Source organism: Canis lupus, chromosome 8 (assembly GCF_011100685.1).
Source record: "Canis lupus familiaris isolate Mischka breed German Shepherd chromosome 8, alternate assembly UU_Cfam_GSD_1.0, whole genome shotgun sequence".
NCBI lineage: Eukaryota > Metazoa > Chordata > Mammalia > Carnivora > Canidae > Canis > Canis lupus.
Window position 1 is genome coordinate 46,334,114 of NC_049229.1, and position 26,763 is coordinate 46,360,876.

The 26,763-nt window shown below is 43.4% G+C and overlaps 1 protein-coding gene across 3 annotated transcripts in view; it reads right to left on the reverse strand.

The window, feature by feature from the left end:
• DPF3 (double PHD fingers 3) overlaps positions 1-26,763 on the reverse strand; it is a 259,890-nt gene that overhangs the window by 15,888 nt on the left and 217,239 nt on the right. For all 3 annotated transcript variants that reach the window (XM_038545160.1, XM_038545159.1, XM_038545161.1), the window contains one exon: positions 4,648-4,760. In XM_038545160.1, coding sequence (XP_038401088.1) covers positions 4,648-4,760 — 113 coding nt within the window. The remainder of the gene's footprint in view (positions 1-4,647; positions 4,761-26,763) is intronic.

Sequence of the window (26,763 nt, forward strand, 5' to 3'; positions counted from 1 at the left end):
TACTGCTTTCTAAAGTTACCAAAGTTAGTTCTTTCCTTCTCCACCCTTCAGTATGGTTATGCTATCTAGGTTATGCTATCTGCTTCAGTAGGTTATGCTATAGTTAGGTTCATTTGCTACTGTTCATGCTCCAGTTTCAGTCCCTGCCCCCCACATCCTGGTTGATTTTGGCAGTTACCTGTAATAGGGTATGTGTGATAATACCTTGGTCATATGTGTCAGAGCTCTACAAAAAAGGCATTCTCAGAGAAGTGCCATCTCTCCTTTATCCCTACTATCCCACACTTGTTTTCCCATTCCTTCTATCCCATTTCTACCCACTGCTGTAGGTAACCAGTCTCTTTAGTTTCTCATTTATCCTTTCTGTATTTCTTTGACACAAGTAAACAGATATATGTATATTTTCTTACACTTTTCTAACAAGGATGGCAGCATATTATAGATACAGGTATTGTCTTTGCTTTTTACATTTAACAATATTAAATTTGGAAATACACTGGAAATTATTCCATATCAATCTATAAAATCTGCCTCATTTTTTATAGCTGCAAGTATTCCATTGTGTAGCCATGCCATCATTTATTCAACCATTTTTCTGCATAACATTTAGGTCCCCTCCAAAACTTTATAATTATAAACAGTGACACCCAGGAATAACTTTATGCACATGTATTTTCATAGCACTATATCTTTATGATAGATTCCTATAGATGGCATTGCTAAGTCAAAAAGTAAGTGCATAGTAGTGTTAGGTATTGCTAAATGTCCCTACAGAAAAGTGGTACCACTTTGTATTCCCACTGACAATGTATGAGGGTAATAATTTTCCCACAACTTTATCAAGAGAATATATTCTCATACCTTTTTTTTCAGTTTTACAGGTAAGAAGTAGTATCCCAGTTTTGTTTTACTTTGCGATCTTTAATTGAGTGCGTTCAAACTTTTTTTTAAAGATTTTATTTATTTATTCATGAGAGACAGAGAGAGAGAGAAAGGCAGAGACACAGGCAGAGGGAGAAGCAGGCTCCATGTAGGGAGCCTGACGTGGGACTCGATCCCGAGTCTCCAGGATCAAGCCCTGGGCTGAAGGCGGCGCTAAACCACTGTGCCACCCGGGCTGCCCTCAAACTTTTTTTTAATTTAAATTCAATTAGCCAACATAAAGTACATCCTCAGTTTCAGATGTAGTGTGCGATGATTTATCAGTTATATACAACACCCAGTGCCTGTCACATCATGTGCCCTCCTTAATGCCCATCACCAAATTACCCCCATCCCCCCAAGCCAACTCCCCTACATCAACCATTTCTTTTCAAATGTTTAAGGGCTATTTTTATATCTTTTGTGAATTGTCTTTCATGTTTTTTTCCCATTTTCTATCAAGTTTCTGGTCCCTTATCCCTCAAATTTTCAGAGTTCTGTGTATATTAGGGATATTAGCTCTTTATCTGTAATATATGCTGTAAATATTTTCTCCCAGTTTGTCAGTTGTCTTTTTACTTTATCATGTTTTTTTACTATGCAAATTTTTATGTGACCAAATTTGTCAATATTTTCTTTTATTGCTTCTGAATTTTAAGTCACAGAAAATCTTTCCTTATATTTAAAGAGGAATTTATCCATGTTTTCTTCTAACATTAATATAGTTTTATTTTTTATATTTAGATTCCCCAGTCCATTTGGAGACTTATTATGTATTACATGAGATATGGACCTAGTTTTATCTTTTCCCAAATGGTTACCCTATTATCTTAGCACCATTCATTAAAATATAATTTTAGAGGCAACCTTTATCCTAATACTAAAGGTCTATATGTAGCTGGGTCAATTTTTGGGTTCCTTTTCTATTCCATTGGTCTATTTGTCTATTCTGTTTTAATTAGAGGCTTTATAATATGTTTTAATATCTGGTAGTCTCCCCCCATAATTTGTTGTTTTCAGTGTTTTCTTGACTATTCCTGCATGTTTATTTTTCCATATGAATTTTAGTATCAGTTCGTCTGATTGTTTGGTGTTTTTATTAGGTTTGAATTAAATTTCTAAATTAACTCAAGAAGAACTGACATCTGTATAACATTGAGTCATTCTATCCAAGATCACACAAAGTCTTTCTATTTGTTCAAGTCTACTTCTGTGTTTTTTTCAAGTGTTTTAAAATTTTCTTTAAAAAAATATTTTTTGCTTCATATAGGTTTTACATATTATTAAGCTTATTTCTTTTTTTTAAGATTTTATTTATTTATTCATGATAGTCACACAGAGAGAGAGAGAGAGAGAGAGGCAGAGACACAGGCAGAGGGAGAAGCAGGCTCCATGTAGGGAGCCCGACGTGGGATTCGATCCCGGGTCTCCAGGATCGCGCCCTGGGCCAAAGGCAGGCACCAAACCGCTGCACCACCCAGGGATCCCTATTAAGCTTATTTCTAAGTATTTTTTTCTGTTGCTATTAGAAGTGGGATTTCTCTACCACTGTATCCTTTGGTTGTTATTTGTGCATATGAAGGCTATTAATTTTTGTATAATAATTTTATACCCTGCTACCTTTAAAGTTCGAGTTAGCTTTATCATGGATTCTCTAGGGTTTTCCAGATACACCATTAGAGTTTGTGAAATAAAGTTTTGCTACTTTGTTACTATTCTTCTACCTCTAATTGATTTCTCTTTTCTAATCACATTAGCTAATATCATTAGAATAATGGTAAATAATAATGGAATAATGGACATCCTTACTTGGTTCCTGATCTCAGTAGAAATGCCTCTAGTGTTTCCTCATTAAATAAAATTATGGCTTTAGTTCTAAGGTATAAAAAGTTTATCATATTAAGAAAGTATCCCAGGGTGCCTGGGTGGCTCAGTTGGTTAAGTGTCTTCCTTCAGCTCAGGTCATGATCTGGGGTCCTGGGATTGAGCCCCACGTTGGACTCCCTGCTCATCAGGGAGTCTGCATCTCCCTCTCCCTCTGCCGCTCGCCCTGCTTGTGCTCTCTCCCACTCTGTCAAATAAATAAATAAAATCTTTTTTTAAAAAAAGAGTATCCCACAATCCTATCTTCTTGAGTGTGTTTTTCTTTTCATGAATAGGTGTTGCAACTACCTTGTGATTTTTTGAAACTGATAAAGGGAAAGAAGCATTTATCCAACCTTTTCTATGGAATCTAAACCTGAGAGTAACCAAATATAAGGTTAGAAAAGTTTCTCTTTGCAGAATTACTCCAGCTAGTAAACAAAGCAGAAATTACAAAATAATATTTTGCAACCTTTAGTGAAATAGTCGTCTCATTGAAGATCATCAATAGCTGATACCTTCACAAAAAAAGAGATATACCATGCAGTTCATACTTCCTGATAAAGAAAAATACACCACTATGTATGAAGTAGTCTTGATATATATAATATATATAATTTTATATATGTTTATATATAAAATCAAATCAAGGCCCATATATAATTTTTTTTTTATATTGGAGACAGAGAGAGAGGAAGAGCCTGAATTTGATCAGGATTCTAGTTCTAAACACCCATGTGTAAGAAATAGAAGAGACAGAAGGAAATGTCAAACACCACTGCAGGCATGCACTCAGTAAAAACACAGTCCTGGGAAACTCTATTGAACAAACTAACTGATTTCTTCAACAAAAAAAATCAAAGGGAAAAAACAGAGCAAAATGGAGGGGGAACCTACATATTAAAAGAAACTTTAAAAATAGGGGTGCCTGGATGGCTCAGTTAGTTAAGCATCTGACTCTTGATTTTGGTTCAGGTCATGATCTCACATTGGGAGATAGAGTCCTGTGTCAGCTGGGCTGACTCAGTGCTGGGTGTGGAGCCTGCTTAAGATTCTCTCTCTGCCCCACTCCCCAAAACATATCAACAGGTTGCAATGTATGGGCCTTATATGGATCCTAATTCAAATAAATAAGCTATAATAAAAAATATTTAAGACAATTAAAGACAAAGCAACATTTAAGACAACATGGCAATTAGAATATTAACCGGATGTCTGATTATATTAAGGAATTGCTGATATTTTAAGCTACGTTAATATTTTTCTCATTTTTGTTGGAAAGTAAGTCCTTTTTTGATAGACAAATGAAAAATTTACAGGTAAAGTGATATTATGATTGGAATTATGTAGGAGGAAGTGGAAGTATTTATAAAACAAGATTGGACATGTATTGATCAGAGTTGAAGCTGATGATAGGCTACATCGGTTTCATTATTTTCTGTACCTTTACATAAGTTTGAAATTGTCCATAACAGAATGTGTGGGGTTTTTTAATTCTGCATTTTTTACAGTTAACATTTAGACCAAATGATAGCAGGTACTCTGGAACCTGGTGTAAACAGTTGAGTACATCCCAACCATAGAAGCGGGCACCACTGTCGATCACTGAACCCTCGAGGGCAAATGGCCAGGGAGGCAGCCTCTGGCCATCACCTCCTGTACCTCCCTCTGCAGGCACAAAGACCACCCAAGGTCACTGTGATGCAAGGATCCCTAAGGTCCTGGAGGCAAAGAGAAGGGGGAGGTTCTAACTGACATTTTCCCCTAGACCCCAGTGACAAGAGTCCTGCTCCCCTTTCCACTCCTGTAAGGACTTCCAGATCCTTGGATTTCCCCCTCCTGCAAGGGAAGTCCCAAACTCACGTCATTCTCTGAGGTTCCACAAAGGATGCAGGATTTGCATTCTATGCACTGCCACTTGTAGGTCTTGACAGCCTCCGTCATATTCAGAGTGAACTGCAGGCAGGTTGGGTGACCTGCAAGAAGCAGAAATGGCAGCATTAGGGTCAGAGGATCTGACCTGTAGCCCCTTGACACCACTTTAACCAAAAACGCATTCATGCCCAACTTGGAGGGAAGGCAGGGTAGCATAGGCTGGGAAAAAAAACAGGGCCCTACCCACACCCCTCACAACCACCTGCAGTTACATCATTTTGAGGCATTAACATTGAAAGATGGCATTAACATTTTTCAGGGATACATGCCATCCAAGTCCTCTTGCCCTAAGAGATGTGTCCCCCTAAAGGTGTAACCGGTTGATGAGGACAGAAAGTGGTGATTGGAGAGGAAGAAAAAGAAACAGTGGAGTGCACTGCACAAGGCAGCACTGTGAAAGTCACCAGCATTTCTTCCCAAGCCCTAGCATCAACCATGACAGGAGCAACACATCAGAGCTATTTGGAGCTGGGCCTTCTGACCTGCACAGTTGTTCACATTGCCTCTGGGCACAGGCAAAGAGGTCAGAGGGACTACATGAAGTTTCCCAGGGCAGAGCCCAGGGGCACTGTGAAGCACTGTGCTGCTATGGAAAGAATCCATGCCCGTGCCCAGGAGACTGGCAGAGGTCGGCACCCTGCACAATAACAGGAACTATAAGGGAGAGTGGCCTGGCACGCAGGGCAAAGAAATGCAGCACCATAGCATCATAGCAACCAGGTCTACCCACTGGTTCTTACTCTTCTCCATCCCAAGTATCATGGTAGCCAAATCAATAGCAAATAGGGAGGGACACTAAGCTGTGACCTTAGAGCCCTAGTGGTCCATAGCCCAAGGATTGGTCTGAAGGTCTGGACTCACTTCATAGCCACAGCCCACCCAAAAGAGAGATGCCAGCACAGAGTGACAGCTATGACCTGCAGAATATGAAGACCCTCAACCTCCTATTTGGCAGGGAAGAGAGACTTGGATGATGTTCCCAGGTTTTGCAGGAATCTGCCCAGAACACCCAGGGCAAAGCCCATAATGGAGTCTGTCACAAAAGAACTGAGAGCTTTGCCTACTGCTGGGGGCTCGCCCTTCTCCAAAGCTCCCTACTCTGCCAAACCAACCACATAGTGCGCAATGCACTTACTTCTTGAACACAAGGAAATGTGTTTTTAAGGAAGGATACTAAAGAGAGGAGACACCAGTTAAGTTAGTCCCACCAACCTAGTACCCTCCACAGATGGTCAGGACCCCACATGGTACCATTACCCCTTGGCAAAGCCACATCACAGCAGGAGACCCCCATTTCCTCCCTTCCAAATATTCAGACAGCCAGTTACATTGTGGTCATTTGGGAACATACCGCCTATTCAGTCAACATAAGGATCCTTCAAATATGAGGCTTCACAAATGCAAACCCCACTGACTTGTCTGAGAGAATAAGAGTGGCAATGGAAATGACTCATCAGTGGGGAGTGTGGGGGACACTTAGCAAGGAACACATGGAAGCATTGAGAGAGGGCAGATCTAAAAGCCTTTCAAGGACTCACCAGGTACCATCCAACTTAGAAGCTCCCACAGCTCTGAACTAATAACCCTCTCAAAGTGACACCATGGCAATGACCCCAAAGAGAAATAAGCTTAGATGAACATCCAGCTGATATTCTTGAAAGCATATCAAAGATCTGCCTAAGAAGACACTGGCCAGGGTTCTCTATTCCAATCTCTCAGACAATACTGGAATAGGAGGAAGAGAGAAAACACCAGCTTGAGATTCTGAGTGGTGTGGGCCATCATGCCCAGGTTCTCAGACAGGCCACCCTTGGCAAGGTTAAAGATGAGTCCATGGAACAGACACCCATATATGCAAGTCTACTTTGTCCAGTTATATGGCCTCAGGCTACATCCCAGCCACAACCAGCTGGCTTGTTATAATTGCTCATGAACTTAAGATTCGCTGAGCACCTGCTAGCCCAGTCATTGCTGTAGACAATAAAGATATAGTGGTGAGCAAGTCACCCAAGCCCTTCCAGTCCAGTCAGAGAGAACTCAAATTAAGAAGCTACGTGAGTATCTATTTACTTACAATCATACTTACAGTCATGTCATAGGTTCCATGAAGGAAAATCATAATGAAAACAAACCACAGGAGAAGCTCACCTAGTCAGAGATGTCAGGGAAAATCTTGTGAGAAAGATCTTTAAAGCTGATACCTGGAAGATGAAGAGGACTTAGGTGGGCTGGTGGGGGGAGCTGGGAGGCAGCTGAAGAGGTAGCTGGAGAGGTAGCTGGAGCCAGATTACACAGGGACCTATAGCACTTATTTAATGATCTGGGGCTTTAAAATCACTAAAGGGTTTTAAGCAAGGCAGTGACTGGATCACATTATGCTTTAAAGGAGCTTTCTTTAGCATAAGAGATCTTTGGGGTGATGAAGCAGTAGGTACCTTGATGGTGGTGGTGGTTACATATGTGCTCAGATTGCAGAGAGCCATATGTATACACACATAAGCACCCATGCACATGTATTGTATGTGAAACTGGTAAAATATGAATACTTGTATTGATGTCATTGCCTGGTTTTGAGAGTGTACTATAGTTATGTAAGCTGTTACCATTGGGGGAAACTGAGTGAAGGGCACATGGGACCTCTCTATAATATATTTTTGTTACTTTCTATGAAGCTACTATCATTTCAAAATAGAAAGTTGAAAAGATATTTTTAAATAAGGAAAGCACAAATAAAGATTTAAATCATCAAAAAGGAAGGTCGGAAGGAAGGAAGAAGCTGCTGTCTAAGAAAAGAATTTATAGGGGACAGGGGAAAGGAGAAGTGCAAGAATTGCTGCCAGGAAGCCAGTTAGAAGGCTGATGCCACTACTGGGAGACAGACAAGGATCATTAAGCCAAGGTGGAAATTTCAGAATGGTAGAGAAATAATTGATAGGACTTGACCACTGTTTAAAGGTTGAGAGTGTGGGGATAATGAGACACTGTCTCAATTTTCTGACCTAAGAAACTGGGTGTGTTACAGGGAAACTTACTCAGATGAGAACGAGTATAGGAAGCATAGAGGAACCAGATATGTGGGGGGAAGGGAGATCACTGTTTGGGGCATGGTGGTTGAAGTTGGGAAGTTTGGGAGACTGCTGGTGGAAATGTCAAGTAGAGAGTCAACCATATGGGTTTATAACTTGAAAGAGAACTATGGATTTGACATATAAATTTAGGAGCCATTGGTAAATAGGTGGTCGTTGAAACCATGAGAGCTAATGAAGTTATCTAAGAAAAGGGAAAAGAGAAGAGAAAGGATGAGGAAAGAAGAGAAGAGAGAGGAAAAGGTCTAGGACTGTTTTTAGAGGAGTCCTAGACTCAACTACTTAATGATGAAAATGAAAAGAAAACCAACAGCAGAAACTGGGAAGGATGGCCAGCGAGGTAGACACAAAGTGCGAGCTTGGGGTCAGAGCAGCCAAAAGAAGAGACTTCAAGGAGAGGGTGGTCAGTTGTGTTGACTGCCATAGGTTCTTGAGTTTGGCATTGCTTAATAAAGACCCGGAGTGAGAGAGTGTTGACAGATCAGAGCAAAAGCTGCCCTACTAATAATAACACTCCACTAGTGTCATCTTCCCTAGGAAGGAAGGTCAGCACATTCCAGAGCATGACATGGAATTCAGTAGTCAAATGTGCATATGGAGCTGCCTCTGTGGGTAGGCATGGAGACTGGTACATGTGCTTTGTGCCAACAACATTCCACAAATATTTATTAAGAGCTAATTCTATGTTTGAGTTCTCTTAGAACACTGTGCCATGCTCTAAAGACATTTTCTGGGATAGCTTTGGACCAGTGAACAGTAGCAAGTGGGTTTTGGAAACTCCTGTTGGAAGTTTCTGAAAAAAATCCCATGGGCTTTTTCTGCATTCCTGTCTTGAGAAAGTCATCATCAGCCTCCAGGAAAGACCTTCAAACCCAAAGGAAGGGAATTAAGTTCACACAGCCTCCTTCCAACTACCAACACCCACGATAAAATGCAGAAATAAGATTAGCCTCATTGCTGGCTAGAATTCCTGCAGCTCAGAACTCAGGAATCACTGAAGGTCAAGAGGGAAGTAGGGGATGCAACTTCTCAGTTGGAGAGGATGAGGCACAAGAGGTTAAGTCACTCCAGCAGCCATTAGTAGGTGCAAAAATTATGTTCAGAACTAAATCCTCTGTGTTGCCATACAGGTTGGCTGCCTATCGCCCATCTCCAACAACTGGAGAAAGTCATTTGCCAGATAAAACCATGAGAATACAAATCCTTATCTACCATGGAGATTACTGAAATAATGCACACCGTTGGACAAAGGGAAAAGTTTCTAAGGAAAGTGATAGTAGCCCATTTCTAAGTTTGCTAGTTTTTGCCCAGAACTACTTCCTAAAATCCTTGGAAGTAAGACAGTAGACATAGTCTTCCCAATTCAAGAGTAGAATAAAGAGAGAGAGAGAGAGACTGCTGCAAAACAATTTGCTTATAGTCACTCACTACTTAAAGATTCCTATCTTAACTCTTTTGTAAAGTTAACTATCAGTCTCTAATGCATTTGCTTGGAAATGTACATGCTTCATATCTTCAGTTTTCTTAAAGCAAGGAATATCTGTATTGCTATTTAAGTAGCCCAGCGGAGTGAAGGGGAAACAACCCTTCCCAGGTCCCCCTGGGTGAGATGATTCAACAGGACATTTATAAGATTCCAATTACCAAAATGAATTTAGAAAGTGGTGCAGTGTGCATGATTCATCCCAGCCAGATCATTAGAAACCAAGTCCTTCCTGAGTGTTCCGCCAAATTCGTTCAATCAGGAGGGTTCAGTAAATCTCCTGCCTGCTTGTTTAGTTGGTCCTATAGTGACATGGTGTGAAGACACATTCCTAATCCAACGCCAACCCCTTCCAAAATTGACCTCAATCCTCTGTAAACGTTAGAAAAAAATTTAACACATGGCCACCATCTGCGGGAAACCTAGCTTCTGAACAGGGCTTTCAGACAATAGGAATTTGGCTTCAGGGTGCTATTTCAGAAGGTGGGAAGAAAGAAGAAACCAGAGGGGTGTAAGAAGCTTCTCAGAAAGAAGCCCATCCATGAGGCTGGGGTGAATGACACTACAGTCTGCTGGGCTCAGTGAAAGAGAGAAGAAGGCTGGCAACTGAAAGCCATGACTGCTCTCTCACCACTCAAAGAACACCTCTCATGTCTTTTCAGAACCCCTAGACTAGATATGAAGAAGTTCCAGGGACAAGAAACAGGATTTCATGATATTTGAGTGAGAAGGCACACAGATAAATATCTAGGCAAAAACCGGTTTCATATTCAGAGCTGCCTATTCCTACACATGCTCATGTACAACTGCCTGCACACACGGATATTTCCAACCTTTCAGAGACAAGAATATCTAAATAGACCTTGTTGATTAAGCTCACATTACGATTGTGACTTAGAAGCTAACAGAAGTCATTAACCAGTCAATGTCACTCTATAGATATTGAGCACAGTGAGACAAACACGGTTCATTGTCAACAAACCCTGGGCAAAACTGGACACGCTGCTGTGACACGCGTCTCTTACATTATGGGCCTTATTAAAAGAGTTTTTTATTTCATCATCACCAATATTTAATTTGGACTAGGCTAAGCCACATTGCTGATTAAATTACAGCTCCAGGAAAAAAAACCCACAACATTATCTTGCTAGGTATGTGCTGAAAATATAAATAAAACAGATACAAATAACTGTGGAACTAGCATAGTCTATTATTTATTCATTGCGAAATTATAAACACCTAATTATGTTTTATTACCTTGTTTATCAATGTTGATCTCTTAAAAACTAATTTCTCAGGAAAGAAAAACCTAAATATCCATGATTTCCAGACAAGTAAGTGCAAACCTCAAATTGTGCTCCTTGGTCTGATGCTTAGTTTATAGAAATTACATTATATAAAATACGTAGGATCAATTCCAGTCTGAAATAGCACCAAAAACAAGTCTCCATGGGCATTCATTAAAAAATAATTTGCTTCAAATTTCTAACAGTTCTCTATATTCATACACACATAAAATTTGTAATATTTACATATCACAAAAATATATAAGAAGCTTTAGCTGAAGAATTATGCAAAGTGCAGTCAAATCGGAATCATACATGCTAAAGAGTAATTTAAGAAGAGAAAAATAGTAGTAGCTCACTTCGGGAAGCCTCTCATTCAATCAGATTCATTCATTCTCATTTATTCTCTCTCCATCTCTCCTCTCTGTCTCTCTGTCTCCCTCTCTCCTTCTTGCCATCCTCCTCCACTTTGAGATCCAGCTTGTCAGGCGGAAGGAATGAGGCTCTGAGTCATTATACTTCAACTGTAAAGGGGTGAACCAATTCTGAGCCATCAAGAATTCAACCTCTGCATACATATATTATGATAAGTATGTTAACCAGGTACTGCTTCTTCACATAGATTATTTTCCAAGCCCTGTGTTGTAAACCTTCTGCAATGGTTTGCAGATTCAACTCTCATCTGCCCCAGCATTACTTTCTAACACCTAAGACATCCACAAATCGATGATACAATAGCATTCCAGAGGCACCTGTGTGGCTCTCTTTTTTCCTTATCATTTTAATGTACTTCAAAGAGGACAAAGAAGAGAAAGAGAGAAGAAAGGATAAAGACCAAACAAACGAAAATGCATTAAAAATAAATGATGGTGTGAGCCCTAGCTGCCTTTTGCTTGGGCAAACACTTCACTGTGCAGCAAATCCAACTCATCCTAGAGGTCTGCTTATCCTCCCTCAAAGCTGCCAAATTCTAGGGCACCCAGGTACCGTGTGGAAGGCAAACCACAGAGATTATTGCACAGGTCATTATTATCAATAACTATAGAAAGCACATTTGTGTAAAAGCATTAGGGATGCATTTAATGGGCTAAACAGCTAAGGACTTGTGGCACCATTCTCAAAGGACTCTAGAAATTCCCCCCACCCCCAAAGTTTTCATGGTCAAGAATGGTCCAAGATAGAGTCTCATTTATAAAATTGAAGGCACATGGTTTATCCTCTTAAAGTGAAATAATCGGGGATCCCTGGGTGTGCAGCGGTTTGGTGCCTGCCTTTGGCCCAGGGCGCGATCCTGGAGACCCGGGATCGAATCCCACATCGGGCTCCCGGTGCATGGAGCCTGCTTCTCCCTCTGCCTGTGTCTCTGCCTCTCTCTCTCTCTCTCTCTCTCTCTGTGACTATCATAAAAATAAATAAATAAATAAATAAATAAATAAATAAATAAATAAATAAATAAAGTGAAATAATCAATCAAGGCAGACTTGACCTGGATTTATATAACTTACCTGACTGGCCCAGGTTAAGGCCAAGGCACAGCACTATAAAAATGTCAAGAGCCACAATAATGACCCCAGCATCCCTAATTAGTCACTGCAGCTGAGGGCCAAGGACAACTTATCCATTTACTCATTCCCTCAATAGTATTTATTGAATAGAGGTGCCTGGGTGACTCAGTTGGTTAAGCATCTGCCTTCAGCTCAGGTCATGATCCCAGGGTTCTGGGATCAAACCCCATGTAGGGCTCCTGTTCAGTGAGGAGTCTGCTTCTCTCTCTCCCCCCATTTGTGCTTTCTCTCTCACTCTCGCTCTCTCAAATAATAAATAAAATCTTTTTTAAAAAAGTATTTGTTGAATAGACAAATGCAGTAGGCACTTTTCTAGGCATTGGGGATACTGCCATGAGAAAAACCAAACCCTGCCCTTGTGGAGTAAGTACCACAATCTGAGATGTACTGCAGCATCTGAGTCCCTTAGACAAGTCATTTTGCCTCACTGAGCATTAGTTTTCTGATATATTAAATGAAAAGATAAAAATCTGCCATCCATGAAGCTGTGGCTCTGCCTATACCACTCATAAGCAGTATTTATAGAGATACCATTAATCCCAAATTACCCATCTGGTTGGTGGGATAAACGAGCCTTAAAGTTTGCCAGCTAAAACTCAAAGTTAAAAAAAAAAAAAAAAAAACTAAGAAGGAAATCAAAATACACAGTTAGTACTGCTAGAATTCATGTTAACTTTTCCACTGGACTAGCCCAGGACTAGTCCAATACCATGAAAGAAAGCAAAAGAAATCTAGAAACCTAAAGCACTTCTCATCAACCCCACCACCTACCCCCATGAGATAAGTTTGGCCTATTCAGATGTGTTGTCAATGAACCTGTACACAGAGGCCTTGGGAAAGTTTTCATCCAAGAATATTAGATATGGGTTGAGCTGGTCATGTGACAGTGAGCAGGTATTGCCTGGTAGGCAGTTGAGGAAGAGGGTCACCCACATATATTCAGGAGACAGGACAGGCTAGAGATATAGATTAAGTGTGGTTGGTAGATGGAGCCTTGGCACTTAGTGAGATATTCAGGGAGAGACCCAGAGTAAAAAATTAAAAGGAACCTTTTAGAAGGAGAGGGAAGGGTAACTATTGGAATGAAGCAACCAGGGTTGACTCGCCTTTCAAATCTTTAGTTGAAACTGTAGATTGTAGGCAACCATCTGCCAGTGATGCTTGCTACACAATTATGTGGAAGCCAGACTGAATCACTGTCCACAGCCAAACCTCAAAATCAGATATGAATCCCGGACACTGGCTATGCATTTCAGGCTGCTCTAGACATCAAGAGCATCCAGCCATGGGCCGTGGCTAAAGGCTCTGGATTTTCCTTGGAAAAGTGAGCCTGAAGAAGAAACTGTTGCTCAGATTGGAGACCCTGTAATCTCCTTCTTGAGAGTTTTGTGGTCTAACTTATGGGTAGCTGGTGAAAAAGAGCAGTGATTCATCAACACGTGATTACCTGTATCCTCCAGCTGCCAACCTTCCATGAATTGAAAGATGGATTCATGAGTGATCTAAGTTCTTGTGTTGTCTGAGGACCTTTGAGATGATATTCTAATTTTTTCTTTCAAAAATATTTCAGAATTGAATGAAGCCAAAAGAAAAAAGATACTTTCTTGCTTTTTTGTCTTTTTCTATGTGAACCTGGAAAACAATCATAGAAGCACCTAGAAGCAGAGGACTGACAGTATGCCTGTGACACATAGACAGTTTGTTTACATTTTATTTTTAAAATCATTTTTAGTCTATTTTTGAGGGTTCTTCTGGCTGCAGTTTACTTGATTTTGGTCAGGTTCTTAGAAAAATAACTCCATCTAATTTGACCAAATTCACTGAGTACCTGACTAATTGCTAGGAACTATACTAAGTGATGAAGTTTCAAAGAAAAATGAGACATAGGCCCTGCCTTGAGAAGCTCAAGTTTAGGAGGTGCAATAGGCAGCCTGTAAGATCACCACCAAAACTCCCCCTCTCTTGGTATTTATAACCTCATCTAATTCTCTCCCCTTGAGTGTGGGCTGGACTTACTAACTCAACTCTATCAAATAGAATCTGAAAAGTGGTGGGATGTCCCTCCTAATACTGAGTAATAAAAAGACTGTGGCTTGCATCTTCGGAACCCTCTCTTATGTTTTCTCACAAACTGCTCTAAGAGAAGCCATCTGCTGTGGTGTGAGATGCTCTATGGAGAGGTCCATATGGTGACAAATTAAAGGAGGACTGAGTCCAACAGCCTGGGAGGAAATGGATCCTGCCACAACCATGTGAGTGAGTTTGGAATTGGGTCCTTTCCCATCAAGCCTTCAGATGAGACCGCGGCCCTACATGACAAGTTGACTCACTTCATGGAAGACCTTGATCCAGAGGCACTCAACTAAATCACCTAGATTCCTGCCCACAGAAACAATGAGATAATAATTTTTTATTTTTTTAAGCTGTTAGGTTTTGGGGTAATTTGTTATACAGCAACAAATAACTATTATAGGTCATATTCTCTTTAAAAATGACTATAATACAATATATTAAATACTATAATAGGGGAACAAATAAAGTGCTTACATATGGAAAAGCAATAAAAATTAGTGGGCTTGAGGAAAGCCACGAAGAGGAGGTAATATTTGATCTGGGTTTTGGAGGATGAAGAGGAGTTTTCTAACTGGAAAAAAGAGAGAGAGAAAAGAGCATGACAGGGAGAAGAAATATTAGGAAATTTAAGGTCCATTTAAACAAAACAGAGCAGTTCAAGGAGAGTAGGAAAAAAGGCAAATGGCAAAAGATGATGCTAAAAAGGTAAGGAGAAAGACTGTCTAAGGTCCCTTATACAGGCATGAAGATCTGAATATGACTCTGTAGGCACTAAAGAATCCTCAGAGATTTTTGAGCAAGGATCTGATTTGCTTGTACATATGCTTTGGAGAGATGACTAGTGGTAAGGCAGAGGGTAGATGTAGTGGAAGATGGCTAGGGCAGAATGAACAGTCACAATATTCATTTATTCTACAAATTTTTGTTGGGTGCTTATAATATGCCAGGCACTGTGGGAAGTCCTAAGCAATGAGTTACACAGACAGAGGCTCCTACTAATGTGGAGCTTAGGTTCCAGAGTAGGGACACTAGTCCAGAACCAGTCTTATAACTGTGGGGATAAATGTGGGAAACATTTGGAGGTAGAAACAGTCAACAGGACATGATGCCTGCCTGGACACAAGCATGAGTGAGAGGGGGGAGTCAAAGATGACACCAAGATTCCCAGATTGGGCCACAGAGGGGGTGGGCCACACTGTTAGCTAAGATGGCGATGGTGGGCTTGCAGAGAGTAATATAGATTCAGTTTTGGCACATGGCATTTGTTGTATAGATGAGACATTTGATGAAGATGTCCAGGTGTCCATGAGAAAATACAGGTCTATGTTCAGGAGAGAGGACAAGATGTCAATTTAGAAATCAACAGGTATGGGTGGTAGATGGAGCCTTAGAACTTGGTGAAATACTTAGGGAGAGACCACAGAGGGAAAAGTAAAAATGATCTTGGGAGGATGGGTAGGGAACCAACCACTGGAATTGAAGGCATCACAGGGCGTCAAGAATAGAACAAGAGGCAATGTGGCCACAAAAGGGCCAGGAGGGCCTCGGGAGAGGCCTTCATGGCATCCAAGGAAAAGTAAGGGGGAGCCACACCATCAAGTGAGAGATGAAGTAATAGAGGAACTGAAGAGAACATGTTAGTTACCCTGAGGAAGTCACTCACTGGTCATTGGAACCGGATAAAGTGGTTTCCTGGAATAGTGCACCCTTGTGCCTCTCTGGATGACTGGATGGTTTCAGTGTTATAGAAAGAAGAATTCACAAGAAGATTCTCTCACAACATGCTTCTCCTTCCACAGGCTGTGCCTTTCTCTCTCAAGCTTGTAAATGTAGTATGAAATAGTCTCAGGAATATTGTCTTTATCTGATTCCATTTGTTGATAGCAGGGGTCATTTTTTGATGGAGGCTCCATGGCCAAAGCTAGGCCCTACCAGGATCAGTTTCCATCTTTGTCCCAGGAGACACATCAGGTCTCTGGAAGCCAGTTCTTTCTCTGTGACTTTGGATTGAAGCTCCTCGGTCCTTGGTTTCAGAACCCTGCCTCCAAGACTAGGGCAGGTCCTGGGGGAGACTTCTCTCCCAGCCCAGAGTCTGGTCAAGTGGACCTTCATATTCTCCAGGAATGCCCAGATCCAGGAGGGAAGTTAGTGGCACAGGCAGGAGAACAGCATTGTGAGTCAGACTGAATGGTAAGGAGAGGGGAGGATGGAAACAATCACTAGTCAGCAATGGTGGTGAGTGGTGCTTTTTTAAAATGCCCAAAATTCTTTGATCCTCCTCTTTTCAAGAGGTGGAAGCTATTCCCCAACCATTGAATGTGGACTGGACTTAATGACTTGTTTTAACAAATAACAGCAAAAAAGGAAGTAACATTATGCAACTTTAGAGTTATAAAAAGGCAACTCAGTTTTCTTTTTTGATCTCACCCTCCCTGTCTGTCCCCAAACCTTCCTGCCTCCCTCCTTCCCCTCACTCTGGAGAAAGTCAGGGGCCGCATTACGAAGTGCCCAATGGAAAGGCCCACATGGCAAGGAACTGTGAGGGGCCTCTGACCAACCACCAGCAGAGAACTGAGGCCCTCAGTCTAACAGCCTGAGATAAATGGAGATGAATGGAGGTCTATCAACAACACGTGAGCAAGCCTAGAAGTGACTCCTTCAGCCTCAGCCAAGCCATGGAAATACCGCAGCCCCAACCAACATCTTGACTACCACATTATGAAAGAACACATGCCAAAACCACCCAGCTAAGCCATTCCCAGATTCCTGACCCTCAGAAACTATGAGATAAAGTTTGTTGCACTAAGCTGCTGAGTTTGGGAGTAATTTGTTACACAGCAATAGATAACTAATACACTGGCAAAGGAGGAACAGCAAGGGGTCTGGTAGGAAGGTTCTAGAAAAGCCAGACATTTGATGAGACTACATAGGCAGGATCCCTGCCACAGTGAGGTCCAGTGCTGGGTTGAATAATGAAGGCAAAAGTGGGGTTTGGAATTTTATCTCATTTCCTCTCTTCCTTGGAGGGCTATTATTTTCTAAATAAATCTTTTAAAAAGCTAAGAGTGGGAACTAAGATAATTTTTAAAAAGATTTTATTTATTTATTCTTGAGAGACAGAGAGAGAGAGAGAGAGGCAGTGACACAGGCAGAATGGAGGAGCAGACTCCATACAGGGAGCCCAATGTGGGACTCGATCCTGGGACCCCAGGATCATGCCCTGGGCACTAGGCAGGCGCTCAACCACTGACCCACCTGGGCTGCCCAGAACTAAGACAATTTAAAGGATGATGTGAGAATGACTGAAACAAGAAGTGAGTAGGTTTGAAACCTCACCACACAATGGGAACACATCCACAGGTTCCTGGACCCAACCTTTGGCACAGTGTGGGCTAGAGGGCACTTCTCCACCATGAGCTGCTGCCTCTGGCCTCTGATTTTGTCTCCACTCCCTTGTCTTACCCTCACCCTACTCTCCTTCCACCTGCCTGAGTCTACCTCTCACCTCCGACAACCTTTCTGTTCAGGTTCCCTGGAACAAGTCCCCCATATTAAAAATTCAGGAACTTCCTAGAAGTTCAACAAACTGATTTGAGCATAGCAACAACCTACAGCCAGTATTTTGGCCTAAAAAAAAGCAATGCTTGCATAACCAAATGATAATTGCTCCTAATATTTTCAAGTAAGCACCTTTCCAGTCATGGTTTCATTTGATGAAATTATTGATTTCATTGTTGTGGGGACAATAATCCCATGAAATACACAGAACAAAAGTAAATATTTCTGATTTACAAGTGAAGAAACTATGGCCCAGAATGGCTCAGGCAGCCAGCAAGCAGTGGAAACAGGGCTAGCATCCATGTCTTCACACTCCAGCCCTCTGAACTCTTTACTTCACCCCACAGGCTCTCACTACATGGTGTTCCAAGACGGCTGAACCCAAATGCAGCTGCCCAACTCCATGCCCAACTTTGAGCTATTAAATGTAACAGCATTTTCCCCTTTTACTCATAAGAAGTTTGCTAAGGCACAATCATGTCGGTCACTGAATTTCTCTGTGCCTCAGCTTCCTCAGTTTGTACCACCCAAACGTGGACTAGCTCTCTCCTAAGGCCTTTTGGGGCCTCAATGTTCCATACCTTGAGCAAAGTCTCTCAGAAAGCTGGGCTTCCTCTCATGAGGCAGGTTGTCAAATCCTCATCATCTCACAGTGACAAATCCCAGGAATCTCTGGGGAAGAATGGCCCAGGAGTAAGCCAGTCCAGCCCATACAAAGGGGCCCTGCAGGCTGCCAGAAGTAGGCCAGCAGCTCTCAGGCATTTCTGGGCTTTGGCTCCTAAGATCCTCAACAGAGGTCCCTGACCCCACAAGCTATAGCTCCTCCGCCAGTGGCTAGGGAGGGAAGGACTCATTCCCCTCTCCCCACCTCACCATACCACTCAATCCTGCTGGCTAGTTTTTCCAAGTCCTCCCTAGAGCTACCCTGAGTGGACTGCCCATCATCAGCTCTCCCAGTGAAGCCTCTGAGAGAAGCACAAAAAGACATCTGGCAACCAGAGCCCATTTCACAAGAGGCCCAGACACCTCCATTACACTGTCAAGTCAAGAAAGGACAGGAGTGTTCCTTATTCATTTTATTTAGGAGAGGAACAAAAGAGCACACAGAAAAGGCCCCCCATCTTGCATTCGCCAGACAGTCATGACACCTATAACCCCTTACCTCCACCGTGAAGCCCCAACAGAGCTCACAACTCCTCCCAATCCCCTTCCTTCTTCACCCCTCAATTTCCCTGAGTCACTAGTTCACGTTCCAACTCGAGATGGCAGGAGAATGGAAAGTGAGGATGGTGATGATGACAGCCAATCTCCCCTGAAGCCCCTGAGGTCCCTGATGTCCTTCAACACTCTCAGCAAGAAGGAAGCAAAAATCACACTGAACCAACACTGCTCAAAGGAGAAATATCCTTGGGCTCCATGGGATTATGTCAAAACCCAGCACAGTCTGGCCTTGTATTAACTCTACATTTGCTTCCAACCTCCAGCACAAAGGCCCCACCAGCTCTGCACTCATCCTGCATCTTTGGTCACTCGGTCCAGCTCATAGATCATTTTCCACCAGCCAAATTCTCATTCAAGATTAATCTGCCTTTCCTTATAATCAAACAAACATTTATCCAACAAATGCATGAATAAGATTGATCTTGCTGTTTACTTAGAAAGCTAGAGGAGTTGATTTTACATGGGCTTTATTTTTTCCTCCAGATAAATTAGGGAGTCGAGATAGTACAAGAGAAAGCAAATCAATGGCTATTTCCAGTTACCAGCATCTGTCTTCAGATTTAATAGAAATGATGCTCTAAGACAAGTAGTTTATTCAGTACAATAATACCCATCGATGTTGGCGTACCGCAGAAGGAAAGCTTTTCCTGGTAGTTTGTGAATGTAGACAAGAGCCTCACAACTGTTTGAAGATTCACAAAGCCTTTCTGGGTAAGTGGCAGTCGGCTCCATTCCATAGCCAGGGAAGTGAAATGAGTATCTCTGAAATGGCCCTGGATCACCTGAAGGACAGGTGTGAGAGAATCAGGAATACATCACCAGAAACCTAAAGCTCCTTCAGAGAGAGCTAAATATATGGCACATACGCCACTTTTCTATCTCATACTCATGGTAGACATCACTAATCAGTTCAACATTCTCTTCCAGTCCTCCTGGTTGAGATCTTTGGATCCTTCTTAACCCAGCATGCCAAGAAACCATTACCAGTCTGAGTTTTCATATTAAAAAAAAAAAAAAAAAAAAAAAAAAAAAAACCCCAACAACAACAACAACAGAAAAGAGTTGTGGGACACCTGGGTGGCTCAGTGGTTGAGCATCTGCCTTGGGCTCTGGGTGTGATCCCGGGGTAGTGGGATCAAGTCCCACATTGGGCTCTCCACGGGGAGCCTGTTTCTCCTCTGCCTATATATCTGCCTGCCTCTCTCTCTCTCTCTCTCTCCCTCTGTTTCTCTCATGAATAAATAAATAAAATCTTTTTTAAAAAATAAAAGAGTTGCTACCTATGAGCTGGAAGCTGATAAGCTTAATAGGTTAAAAGCCTCCTGTGAGAATTAAGGATTCAAACCTTAAGCAGTTCACCAAATATTTAACTCCTGTTTCCCTTTCTGTGAGTCAAAGACCCTATCCAAATAACTAGGATCACTCACCCAACAGTTTTGTGGTTGGACTAAAAGATGGTATTCCCACAGTCACATACTTCTGTTTTCATACAAAATGATCTTAAGGACTCTTTCTAAAGAGATTTTTTTTAAATAGTAGTTAATATTTTTAAAAACTACTCCAGCAGTTATGAGGTATCAACCCACCCCTCGTTAAGTAATTCCTCTGTCTCTCATTGCCCGCGGTCAGAAGTAAGCTCCTTAGCATTACAAGCCTCTTTGCTGTCTGGTCACAACTGCCTTTTTTAGATTCATCTTCTTTCATGACCACTGACCCAACTACCACTACAGCCACACAGAAAAGCACCTGCCAAATTCCTCTCACTCCCCACCCCACCCCACCCCCCTAAAACCCGCTCATTTTGCACTTCACACTTTTGCACACAAAGGTCTCTCTGTCCTATCCCTCAGCTCCCATTCATAGCCAAACCTATCAAGCAGATGGTCTATACTCGAGCTACATAAAGTGTGGTCCATGAACTAGCAGCCTGAGCATTACCTGGGAGCTTGTTAGAAACGCCCACTCTTGACCTATGAACCTAAATCTGTATTATAACAAGATCCCCAGGTGACTCGTGTGCACAGTGAATTTTGAGATGCACTGCCCGAAATCTACTCCTCTTTCTGGGATACCCACTGAGTCTTCATTCTCTCTAATCTGACTTCCCTCCCCAGCTCTCCACCAACACAACTCTCATCGAATGAGAGAAACTGTCAATTCATATTCAAATAAAAGAATCAATGAAATACCACTTCCACCTTTTGCCTACCCTTGGAACTTCTATTCATCCTTCAAGGCCAGCCCCACTTCTGTAAAGACCAATGCAGACAAGGAAACCTAAGTGCCAGGAGGCTGGGGGACTGCTGGACCACAGCCAGTGCATACTCTCAGCACTCACACTATGCCACTTTTGAGTGACATCAGGGAGGATGTAGAAGGCCCTCCCAGCCACGGTCAGAGGCAGAGCTCCAAGGCTGGAACACTTCTGGCAAGTGTAATGTTGCTTTGCAGCCGAGGCCCCATGTGGGCTGGTCAAATCAGGCTCCCTTGATCCAGTTCCTATCAACTGCCGTGTGCTGTACCTAACCTCCCAACCCCTTCCAAGCACTCGCACCTCTCTCACTCTCCTTGCCTTGAGGGGGCAGTTCTCCTTTTCCTATGTAGCACAAGGACCTCAGAGAGAAAATATCAGTCGTTGGTCTTCCCATTTCCCCATACCAAAGCAGTGCCATTCTGGTGATCCTGTGGCTTTCCAACTTTAGAGCCCATAAGAAGCACCAGGGGAGATGCAGATCCTGACAGGGGCAGGGGTCCTTGGGCCACACTTGGGTCCTTGGGACCCCCTGCCTCCTAGGCTCTCCTCAGGGATCCTACATATCAGCAAACTGCACCATGATGCTGGTATATGGGACCACAGGCAAGTCTACCAGCTACTCTGACCCTGAGTCCACCTTGGTCAACATTTCCTGCCCACCTCATCCTTCTATTGTGAGGATCACAGCAATGAGGTGTGTGCTACTGCTTTCTTAAACTGGAAAACACTTAAAAAAAAAAAAAAAGGCAAGGTTTTACCACTCTTCTGCTTTGTTTTGGCACCAACCAACAGCCTCTATTCTCATTCCCAGAAGTTCTGCATTTCTCTCAACCTCGTAGCCTACTGTGGACATACTCTTAAGTGTTTCAGACGGTCCTGTGATTGTTGGATGCAAAAGACATCAATTCATATTGGCCAGTGTCCAGACATAAGCTATATCTTCCTGATAGCAGTTTTGTGTGCCAGAGACCCCTGAGTCCTGTGCATAAACAGGAGGCCCTCACTTCCTCTCTGGGGCCTCCAACAGGCAACATATGCTCTCTCCCCAAGATAAGGTCCTTTAGACAACAAAGCATTCAGAGTATTTCCTTTGTGTCAATAAGAACAAACCCAAGTGCCCACCCCAGTGTTAGTGGGACTGAGCTGACGGGGTAAGAAAGAGTTAAGGTGGCATTTCCATTGTGTTGTTCCAAATCATTGAATATCTTTGCAGCCTAATTAAATTGCACTCTTTCAATGATGAATGAATTAGCCCCAGAACAAGCATTGCTTTCCACCATTTTCTATTTTAGTGTCTATTTAGCCATTTTAAGAGGAAAATACCTAAGCCCAAATCAGAAGGGGACAGCTCGTCAGAGCCAGGCTGGTCCTTACTCACTGAGTGTGCCAGCACTTTAGTCTCATCAGAAGCTCCGACCGCTACTCCTTACCACGCCCTGTCCTCCCCGCATTGCTTCTTGCACACCTGTATCCAGAGACTCCACATTCATCCTTGAAGTGCTACCTCTGCATATATCTGCTGACCCCCTCTCTCTTTCCTACTTACCCCAATTTCAGTTAAGCCCAATCCTCACCTGCTCTGTGCCTACACCCAAGCCACTGTGCTGACCAGCCTTCATTGAAATGGTGACCACAGATCTTGGCAGTACCCCCATATCTCTCTGATCAAACCACTCTCCCACACCTCTTCATTTTTTCCAGACTCCCATAGTTTGCATTGCTTCCTCACACTCTCCTTACTAGTTGAAAAAATACATTAGTGATCAGAATAAAATGATCTCATCTTCTCCATGCACATCCCCCCAGCTCCCTGTACCTATGCCCCTCCTATTACCAGAAACAAACTCTCCCAGCTCCTACCCAAGGCTAATCCTCCAGTTGTGCCAGGATCCCAACCTCTCACACCTCCCTGAGAGCTCTGTTCCTGCTGTTCTTTCCTCTGGCATCAATTTCTCTCTCTAGTCAATAGTTCTGCTGGCATACAAACACATCGTAAGAGCCCCAGTCTTTCAAAAAGATCCTTCCCGACTGAGCCTCCCCTCCATCAAGGACTCAATTTTCTGCTCATCTTTTCAGCCTGACTCCTCAAAAGGGCCAGTGCCCTCCATCCCCTTTCTGTATCTTATGCACATCTCCCATCTCCCCAGCTGCCCCTTATTGATCTCCTTTGCTGGAATCCCCTCCTCTCTCTGACTCTAGACTCTTCTTTTTATCTAGTTAAACTCACTTCCCCCAAATACCATCTACACACTTGTAACTTGCAAATTGACCTCCCCAGCATGGACCTGTGCCCTGAGTTCCAGACTCATACATCCACCTGCCATGGTGGTTGGGAATCCAAAGACTAAAACTAAGAAAGATCCAAGATGGCAAAGGATCACTGTGGGAAAATCCCCATCTCAAGGAGTGGTAGAGACCCTGAAACCAGAAGGGGAGCCTGCAGTTGGGGGGCTGTAGTACCTTCATGGAGCTGGGAGGTAGAACTCATAGCAAGCAGAAAAGCTTGTGGCACCAGCTTTCAGAACTCCCAAGGTGCATCTGGGATCATGAATAAGTAAAGAAATAGGTGATCACAGGTTCCAGAAATTATTAGAACAGAGAGGAAAGATAAAGTGAGAAGAGGAAGAATTAGTAAATCTGGGGGTAGGACATGGGGCGGGGAGGGAGACGAGAGACAAAGAAGGAAACTAGAAGGAATGGGCAAGAGAATGAAAATAAGAACCCAGAAAAGAGATTTGGGTTCTTATTCAGGAGACATAGCCAGAATTCTGGCTGAATTCTTAAAAAGATGTAAAAATTCAATTCTCTGAATCTTTCCTAGAAGAGTATTTGGCACTATTACTACTAACAGTTCCTGCATGCTAGACACTTCAAACACACGTCCTCATTTAATGCTTGAAACAAACTATGACCCAGGTGTCATTGTCCCCATTTTATAGAAGCTAAAGCTCAGAATAGGGAAGTAATCTACTCAAGATGTCCTAGCCAAGGGTTAGCAGAGGCAGGATGCACAGCCACATCTTATCCCAACATCTGTGCAGGCAACTACCATTCCACTCAGCCACAGGAAACAGACCGTGGAGAGAGACCCTTCTCCTGACACAAGGAGGCTGAGGGGCCAATTGGCCACCTGCTGGGGAGCAATGGGCTCTGACCATCCAGTGGCTTCCCCAGTCAGAGGGCTGCCCTCCTGCACTAAGGTCCTCCCTTCCTTTCCACGACCCCTATCCCCTGTCCACATTCCAGGCTGGAGAGTGTGAGGGGAATCTGAGGAGTCAGCAGGGTGCTGTGAGGATTTGGGGGAATTTGTCTTTCCAGTCCCCACAGCTAATCCAGAATCCTGGATTAAAGGCACTCCTGTATCACCCCAGGGCAAAATCAGGTCAAGGCCACCTCCAAACCTGGCCGTCCCAGAGCTAAAGTTGAGGAACTATAAGAGCTTAGAGGCAAAGAAACTAATTAGCTCCCTAAATCCAAAAGGGAAAGAACAGAGCCTGGATAGAGGCGGTAGCTGGAGGAAGAGGCCCAAGGAAGAGGCTTCCAGAGCCTTAGGCCTACACAGCCCTGAGAGAGCCCTGACATCCTGACAGTGACTCTTCTATGTCTGTTTCCTCCTCTGTCAGATCCACTCTGAGGCCTCTTCTCTGCACCCAACAGCCTAGGACAGAGTGGCAGTCAGGGCCAATGCCTCATGTGAGATGGGCCCAGCCTGTGGGACAATGGAGCCTGCCCTCTGGAAAGCCAGAGCTGGGCAACATCAATGCTTCTCTGCAGGTGCACACCCCCCACGGGTGTCCCAGGAGCCACACAGAAGATGCCTGGTCTAACCCAACCCAGTCATGTCTCCATTTGCCTCTCCAAGCAGGGAAGGAGGTGGATGGATCTGGGCTGGTGGGGATTCACAGGCATCGACAGACAGAGAGGACACAGGAGGACCCTGCTCCAACAGCATAACCATTAATGGGGGGCAGGGCAAGATATAAACTGCCATCTCTCTTTCAGAAACCCCTGGAACAGTGCCTGGAACTTCCACCACTGCAGTGACCCCCGTGGCTGAAAAACTTGACTTCCAAAAAGCCACAGTTAAAATGCAAAGCAGATTCTCAGACAAGCTAGCTCGGTCATAGGGTCCTTACTCAGTCTACTCAGAGCCTCTGACTGTTAGCACCAGAGTGAGCCTTGGATCACCTGGTCCAACCCCTTCTCCAAACACCTGAGGACACTGAGCCCCCAAAAGGTGAAGTGACCTGCCCAGGGCCACAGGGAAAGGTGGCAGCAAGGCTGGAAGGCTGATCCAGATCTCCTAAGTCTTTCTACAGCATGGATTGGCTCCCGGGAGTATAACCCAGGTGGTCTGGAATCATGGCGCCTTGCTCCTGGGGCTGCCCCTGCTCCTGTTCAGCTACCACAGCAAAAAAAAAAGAGTCCATGGGGCCCCACCAGTTGACTGCTCCCTGACCCTACCTTCTGGAAGGATGAATGCACATCACAACCCTCGGGCCAAAATATTCCTGGGTACTGTCCCTCCTGCACCTGGCTCCCTTTTCCACAGCCTCTTATGTAGAAGTTTCCAGAAGGGATAGCTCTAATGGCTTTCACAGAAAAGGGACCCTTCTAAGAAACATTTCTCTGGACAATGGGACTAAAGCAAGCAAATGGGGATGGAAGAAAAAGGTGAGTTGGTTTGTTTGGTTGATGGCACATTCTCACCAAAATGGTATCCCACAACTTTGGAATTCATCTAATACCAGGTTGGATTCCTTATTTACAAAGATGGAGAATGAATTTCTTTTGAAGTAGATCAAACAAATGATGCCTGGAGACTTAAAATGAGGTAATGATAAGCAAAGGAAAGGAAAAATACCCTGTCTGGGATTGAGAGGAAGCTCTTTGCGCCCCTCCTGACAGGCTCTCAGACACCTACAGCCATCCCACAGGGGAGCCTGGCCAGGGCAGCTGGCTCTCTGCAACGACCCAGCCAGCCCTTGCTGGGAAACCTAGATTCATTAGCCTACTGGCTAAACCCACAATGCTGCCCAGCCAGTGGGAAACTGGACTTCCAGCCAGGATGGACTCTCCCAGGAGCCAGCAGGACTCACCACTACAAAAAAGGGGCAAGTTTCACATAAGAGGTTGGGGGAAAGGAAACAAGAGTGAATAGAAGCCCAGAGCTCTTGATTTAAGAAATGAGAGGGGGAAATGCAGAAGTGTCCCCCTCTCTGGACACAGGCTAGAAAGGAGAAAGAGCACTGGCTTTTGAAGTCAGATAGACATGTGCATCTGCCTAGTTTCAGGCAGGTCATACTTGCCATTTCTCTTCCTCGGTTCCCTTGGCTGTAAAATGGGCCCAACATCCCAGGGCTGTTAGAAGAGGTGATGAGACTAGAGAACGTGTGATGGTGGGTGTGTGGCTGCTTCAGGAGCCTGGTGCTTCTTCTCTCCCTTAGAATACAAAACCCCATCTGATCCACAGGAAAAGCCCAAGTGGAAACATCCTCCCAGTAAACCCTGGAACAAG